This window comes from Dermacentor andersoni, chromosome 10 (assembly GCF_023375885.2).
Source record: "Dermacentor andersoni chromosome 10, qqDerAnde1_hic_scaffold, whole genome shotgun sequence".
Taxonomy (NCBI): Eukaryota; Metazoa; Arthropoda; class Arachnida; order Ixodida; family Ixodidae; genus Dermacentor; species Dermacentor andersoni.
This window is the reverse complement of record NC_092823.1, coordinates 25807856-25815774: the sequence shown is the minus strand read 5'-3', so window position 1 is coordinate 25815774 and position 7919 is coordinate 25807856. Positions and strand designations below refer to the sequence as shown.

General features: G+C 42.5%; 1 protein-coding gene across 1 annotated transcript in view; it reads left to right on the top strand.

Annotated features, from left to right (window-relative positions):
* The first annotated feature begins 6228 nt into the window (after window positions 1–6228).
* Window positions 6229–7919, top strand: part of LOC126519208 (uncharacterized) — a 136681-nt gene continuing 134990 nt past the window's right edge. Inside the window, exon 1 of the mRNA XM_050168825.3 lies at window positions 6229–6378. Coding sequence (XP_050024782.3) covers window positions 6229–6378 — 150 coding nt within the window. The remainder of the gene's footprint in view (window positions 6379–7919) is intronic.

Here is a 7919-nt window from a genome sequence, read left to right as displayed (position 1 = left end):
TGGTAGATTTGTTTTTAACGGAACACTCCAAACCTGTCTTGCGCCTCTCGACAATGGCGTCATTACGTGTAGTGTGGGCAGCTGGAGAACTATGATTGAATTGAGGCCAGCTTACGTTGTTTCGCATTTTCGGACAATGGGACTTTTTATTTCGCACAATGGAACTTGTATTTGGAAACATGGTTCGTATACATTTAGCTGGATTGATACTTTTGCTCCATGTTGGTTCCTCATCTTTAATAGAAAAGCGAAAAGCCATGCATATCTAACGTAGGTCCTGTTCTACGTTGACACTTATGAGACTGTCGTTCGTAAACTGAACATCTACTGGGTGCCTTTTTCTAGCAACGTGGTGGAGATCATTGAAAAGCAACGGCACATTAAGGGTAGTAAAGCTCCGTACGTTCTCTGTTTTCTATAAACGTATAAATTGGCTGCGAAATGGTGTTGATGATCTAAGAACTTTGATTGTGACTTAACCTCAACGTAATGAATTTATTGTCCTGCGAATTGAGAATGTATTTTTATGTATTAATTTTTTTATTAACGTGCATTACGCCTGTACTGACATTAGACTCCGCAATATAAAGGTCATGTGCACAATTTTAACGCAGCAATGTCAACATATCTTTCTTTTCATGTAACTTGTTGCTCAGCAGAACGGAAGTTGTTCGAACGCTACTACTGAACATAAATCTGGCAGCGCATTTTTTTACCCATTTTATTGGTTGCAGTTTGAAGTATTGAAAAATATGCATAATCCATTTTGCAATCACCGGAAAGAATGATGTCGACCAGACTAGAGGCAGTACATTATGTCTGCCAAGGATGTCTGCGGAGAGCGACATGTCTTATGCATAATGGAGGACAATGTGTTCATGGCCACACGCAATCTTTGTCACAAAAATTGCAGAGACCGAACAGTCGTATTGTCTTCTCTTGTATTTTTAGAATTTGCCTCACTATATAGAGAATGAAGGAGACAGCCCGACGGTAAGTTGATGTGAACACATGTTTAAAACCTAGCTCATGAATATACTGAGGTCATTCCGGCTGAGCCATGTCCGTACAATATAAATAACCTCTAAATTCAAGGTGTTGCTATCTTTGTGAATTTAATGTCTCTTTGAAGGCTTACCAAAATGCACTGCGTACACTAGAAACAAGCGCCAGGCAAATACTAGAGACTCAGCACAATAGAGTAACATTGCAGTTCACATAGGTGAACAAGGAGGTCTGTTCATGTAACGTTGCAAAAAAGTGAACGGAGCCATTCACCTTGCTTCCCTGGCGTCCTGAATCTTTGCTGTATACACAAAATGCAAGGAAGGAATAGACCGCATTAAAGAATGTTCCGTAGTAATGATGACGTACTAAATGGTGCACTGTTAAAGAATTCGCCTTTTGTTAGAATGCATTGACAGTTAAAGGAAGCATAAACAAGCTATTTGAATGTGTACTCCAATGTGCATGCAATAGGAGATTCTCTATATAACCGTTAAAATTAGCAATCAAGTAACGAAATGACTTCGAAGTGCTAAAGCATTTACTCACTTGACTAATACACTTTTAATGCTAATTTAACCCCACAACATTCAAAAGAAAATTAACGGCCAGTGACAGCGTCGTAGTTACGTGTCATTCCCTCCTCGAATTATTGTCGATCGGTGCATGTATTCAGTTTTGCCTTGCATTACAAAGCAAATTATAGTTTGGCCTTAAAAAGCAGGTTATGAGATTTACGATCACTCAGAAATGTTAAAATTACTAGTTCGACGGGGGCTACTGCATCCGCTTTGGATTAATTACTTATGATTTAATAATGACTTACAATCACTGCTTCAATTTTAAGCCGCATTTCGAGTCCAGAAAAATTTCCATGTCTTTCGAAAATAATGAAAGTCCGGTATGCTGCCCACATAATGGAAAATAATGCAGTTAATACTCACAATATTGTGACGCAATAAATACATCTGAAAGCTACTAATTTCTTGGGACAGGGTGCGGCAAATATTTCCTCAGTCGTCAGAAATTATTTGCAATGAAGCGATATGCTGCATTTCGATGGGGATTAAAACAGGTGGTTTAAGATAACGCGGAATCTTCCACTGCAACATGAAACTTGATCATATCGTGGTTTTGGCACGTAAGACCGCAGGATTTATAAGAAGCCAAATAACCCTAACAGAAGAAATTTCTGTACGTTCCGTCTGAAGGATTGGGATCGAGAAGCTGCACCAGTACAATTTTCAGGGAGCTCATATACTCACACAACACACGAAAGAGATCAGAGTTATGAGATGCAAGGGCCTGCTGAAGTGCTCAGGCACTAATGCAAGCAAACGTAGCATTCTCTTCACAAACGAGGCAGTGTTCAGTATTGTAAGCATCCTTTAATCTGGCAAACCACAGGGCGTTGACCACAAACTTCAAAAGAAGCCGACATCAGTAAAAAGATTGCGTCAAGAGTTTCTCAGCCTGAATCAGTGATGGCTTTTAAGGCAGTCACTTCTTATGCAACGATGCAGCTGGTTTTTTTGAAAGAGGGAGCCAAAGTGAACTGCATAAATGGCCCGGTAGATCTGACGGCGGAGGTCCTGCCATTAGCCGATTCGCACTTCAGAGCAAGTGAGTGGACATAGCAGCAGGAGTCCGCTGCGGCTTACAAGGCGAAGCTAGTGCAACAATGGTACACGAAAAAAAAAGCTACCCTAATTTCATATCCACTTCAGAATGGGCCCCCACAGCCCGGATCTCAACTTGCTTAACTACCCATTCTGGTCTGTGTTTAAAAGCACAGTCTGCCCCGCTGCTTACGGCGAATTGGCGGCTGTTCATTGCGCATTTGAAAAAATAAGCTAAAGTTAATTAGACGTAGACTACATCCACAATGCCATCGTTGAATCCGAAGTTACTCAAGGTTTGCATTCGCGCAGTACGTGAACTTTTCGAAATGTAGATTTTGATTTGTCTCTGTAGAACATAACAAATTAGGTTAACGTAAAAGTTATCTTGTTATGTTCATCGCAATCGAATTAGTGAATTTTTATTCGAGCGCCAAAACTTCTGCCGCATCTGCATGTTCTACAAAACCCATCAAGCGCACATGTTGCCACTAGTGGCCATTACTTTTGCTTTGCCTGTTTTCTAGTGTGCGTTGTTCGACAAAGCGAATAGTAAAACTACCTCTAATATGTTATATATAATATAATACTTTTGAAAATATTGAACTAAGTTAACTCAAAAGATTGTACTGAACGTTTCTTCACGTTTACTGGACCTCTCGATTCACGTGAAAGTGCGTGTATAGGAAGAAGAAGCAATCTCCGGCAGTTTCTAACTGGGTTGTTTTTCGCATAATAATGCATCTTCTGTGCGTACTCGCCACTTCGACGTGATGTGTTTTTTTGCGCTTGTGACGTCCCGTGAAAGACAGCCAAAGAGGGCGCAGCGCAGCATGTGCTCACCAACTGGGGAGGCTAACACCGGATATGGAATAGAAACAGATTCGAATATTTCTAGCTTACAATGCCCCCTCTCCTTGTAAACAATGGCCGAACTGCAGGCATTCCTTTGACACTGAACTCAGCGACCGCGAGAGTGGTATGCTGCCTTAGGCAAGCGGAGATTGCTTTTGAGAACGACCGGATAGCAGGCTACCTTGCTGTCTTTCTTCCCACAATAATTAGAAAATTCTTTGCCGTACACGGAATGATGTTCTTGGCCTCCGGGCTATTGAGTCTTGTGGCATTCGAGATACGTGCTGCTACACCACCACTCTCAGAGTCTGCGTTGCTCCCAAATGTTACGCAGCTAAGGAAGCGTAAATGTTGCCTGATAAGACTAGTGGTTAATGCTCCCGGCTGCAATATGTACATTTCCACATGGACAGGAGACTAGAAAAATAATGTGTTACACACGCGATCAATGAAGACGTAGTGTTCTCTGAAGGGCCGGCAGTAATCAGGGAGAGAGTTCTACAACTGCTTGCTTTTCTTCGAGGCATGGACTTTGGAAAAATCTGGTGGCACATACTTGAGAAAAACGTGTTCAGGCGGAATTGGCAGCTAAGCATTCCAGGCTGCTACACCACCATCACCACCCCGCGCTATCTCAGTGTCTAGGGTCTGAAAATTTGTTTTAACCTCGTAAGATGCTACTTTACCTGCAATGCCTATGCCTCTATGTTGAAACGGTCAAACGAGGGGAATAAACGTTACGGATAAGAATAACAGCCCTACCTCGCTCACGTCGTCTCATTAGCCGTGTCTCTCTAGCCACATTTATTTAGCATTGTTTTTTATACGTTCGTCAGGTACTACTTACGTGTCCTTTTGAGATGCGCATAATGCCACTGCGGATATACTCGTTTTCAATCTCGAATAATTGTCTATTATAGACTATCATCATCGCTGCCTTGCACTATTGCACACTGGAACAATCTTCCAGACCACGTGGCGTCCGTGTCAAACCGCGAAACTTTTCGTGATAACCTGAATACTTTATTTCATAACATCGTCTAATGATGTTCCAATGTAGTATTTGTTACCTTTGTTTTGTTCCTTTTTTTATTTGATGCCAAGCTTTTATGTGTTCTGTAGAAACTGTTACTCCTTTATGCAATGCCCTTTAATCGACTTGTTATGTATGCTAATAAAAAATAAAGAATGCAGTTTATGAATGCGCTGAATAACACTTCCTTGTCGCAAAATGCACCACTTGTAAGGTGCTTTGCTGGGCTTTGAATATTCTCGAGAGTGAGCCGTGGAATAGGGCGAAGAATGTATTATGTTCGCCCAATGGCAACGCTGAAGGAGGTGGCCTGACGCCTACAAGGTAACGAAGACGACGACTCCACGATGTCAATGACAGCAGTCGTCATCGCCAGCCTAATGCGAGAATAGATGGATGGATGGACAAAATTCGGTTTTCAGCTATTATATGCCCTTGTGATCAAAAAATAAAAATAAAAGAGACATTCCTCTGCTGAAGAAACTGTGCCGATGTCTGAAGCGCTGTGTGAAAAGAACATGGGAGGGCAATGTATTCGTGTACTACGGTGAAGTGGTTCGTTAATACGTTTTGCGATTATAACCGGTTCGTAAGTAATTATAATTTTACACCTGTCTAAATCAGTACATCAAAGCCCAATGAACAATTAGTTTCACAGTGAGTTCTGCAACACTTTAGTATAAGTTAGACGTCAGGAGTGCATTTTACTCCAGCTCATTAGTACAAATCCCGTTTCACGTTTTCACTTTTTTCACATCTCACTTTTTTCACAATTTCACGTTTTTTTTTATTGCGCGTCTTGCCGAGCAGCCCGTCCTAGCAATAATGGTGCCAACCACGTCTCGTCCGAGCCAGCGACGAATGGAAGAAAACAGTGGAAAATAAAATAAATAGTTATAAAATACTGCCAGACGTCACTGAATTAAGACCTCGCAACGACTATTTTTTCTGTAATCAAGTTAAATCGCTTATGTCGAAATGAAAAAAATTGAGTAACTCATGAATTGTCTTTGCGATGCACAAATCCATCCCGTTCGTGCTACCAACCAGGCTTCGGGTTCACCTTATACTACAGAATGCGGTTGAAGAATTGCATAGCTGTGCTACGAGACTGGATATTACCTTTATGAACTCGCAAGTGGGCCGTGACTGTGTCGCTGTAACAGTTCAAAATCTTAGAAATGGCGCCTGCTACTACCGGCCACTGCCGTAGCACAATCTTTTAATAAGAGAGTGAGAAGCAAACATAGCGAGCTGATATCAGACACAAGTAACAACATACCAGGCAGTGCGTAAAAGCATCGCGGAAGAATTGAGGCGTACAACCAGGACGGGACAATTGTCTTCGTTGTGCGTGGCCCTTATTCGCCATCTTCATTTATGCGCAGCCCTTCCTTAAGTGGTGCAATTATTAAACTAGCTTAAATCAAATATTTACTTGAGAAAAAACAGGAATGAGCCACTGTGGCCATCTCGATCCTGGGATAAACAATGTAGAATTACTTGAATTATTTACAAGAAGCGGGCTTGTAAGAATAAAGAGCACCTTAGTTTGCTTAATATTCCGATCTGCTTCCACTCGAAACATTTATTATATTTTTGGTGCTCCAATTTCTGGGTATTGGCTCAGATTCTAAGGGTGCATAAATGCGAATGAATGTGCGCGACATAGGTTTACCTTGCACAAGAATCCTAACATTTGAAATGGGGATCAATATGTTTGCTTATTTCAAAGTGGACCAAACTTCGCAGGATGCGGAAGCCGAGAAGCAGTCCCTTCAGTCGCAACTTGGCGAGCTGGCTGCAAGGTTGGCTGACGCCGCCCGCCAGATGGACGAAACAACCGATCAACTCACCAAAGCAGAGGTGAGGCACGCTGGTAGATTCACGAGGAAACCTGTGAACCCCCCCTCCGTCCTACAAAGCAACATCCGTTTTATGGAAATGAAGGGCGGCGGGCTCACATGAACAATCTCCCACCAACTTTCACTATGAGGCTGCTCTGGATCCGCCGCTGGTGTAGCTACCATATTCGCGATGTTCGCAAAATGGGCACAGCATCGCGGCCGCGCCACGAAGCACTCTGTCTGGCCAGTTTCAAGTTTACTCGTCATATTTAGTTTAAGCATGCTAATTGCAAGGACATTTCTTTTTCCTAGGCCCTGTGGTCCGTATACTTTTGCTCACGGGTGTACATGAACATCTTGAAGGTGCAGCGCAAGACGACAGAGACAGACGACAGGAAACACACAGGACAGCGTTACACACAGGACAAACACAGAGGACAAACTTCATTAGAAGGCATACACAAACTTAAGTACTACAACCTATGTTCACTTCCTCTCCCATCAATGGTTTCATTATCAAGTTGATGTAATTAAGTTTGTGTATGATTTTTAATAAAGTTTGGAGTTCGACGCTGTCCTGTGTATTTCCTACCATTTGTCATTGTCGTGGTGCACTGCCCCTTCAAGACGTTCAACCAGTGTCAAGTTGCCCAAATGTCGATTCTTATAGTTCTTTTTCTTTCTCTCTTTGTACTATAGAACGTACAGTCGCGGGCACTGCTAGCAGGAACACGGGAGAAGTAGCATCGTTATGCGGAGAACCCCACCACCGGCGACTCATAAAGTCTTGCGGTGCTTGCGCAATCAAAGAAATTGTCGAAAAGCCGAGCGAGTTGTCTACCATGGCGAGTTGTCTGCCATAACTTCGTGAGGCGCAGTTGGTGGCAGTCCGCGGAGGGCTGCCATGGGCTCCCGTGTTTTCGCTAGCAATGGTCGCGCCTGTACATCATTTTGTGTTCTTCCTTGAGGGGGAAAGGTTTTACCTAAATTGATGTACAGCTAAGTTTGCAGAATATTCCTTTTCGCACAATTGCCTGTATTGCTCCGCTTAAAAGTATAAAACAATTTTTACTCGCAATAGGAATCACAAGCGGATGCAATTGTCACTAGCTCTACAGGGTTTCACAATGGAACGAATAGCGACTTTAATGAATTCAGTCTTGGTATTTAACATTTAACTTGCTCCGCAATCTATGCGAGTGATGAAACGTGTCCCTGCGATAACAAAGCTCAGGTAATACGTAAAACGTTGCAGGAATGTACAACATACTTCCCAAAATCTTCTTCAGTATAGCTCACATTTTCGGCAGACCTCGCCAATTGTGAACATCGTGCAGACGAACGCACACGAAGAGTGACATGCTACGGGCAGTTCTGACAAACTCCACTATACATAAGTGGCTCAGGTGAGCTCTCCTTATGAATGCCTGTCGGTTGTAGCAGACAACCGCAGTTCGTAGATTGTTACGTCAGTTTTCCGTTTCGGATAGAATGAAGTATGTCCATTCGCGAAAGGGATGCACACGTAGTCAATTTCAATTTCAATTTCAGTCTTTATTT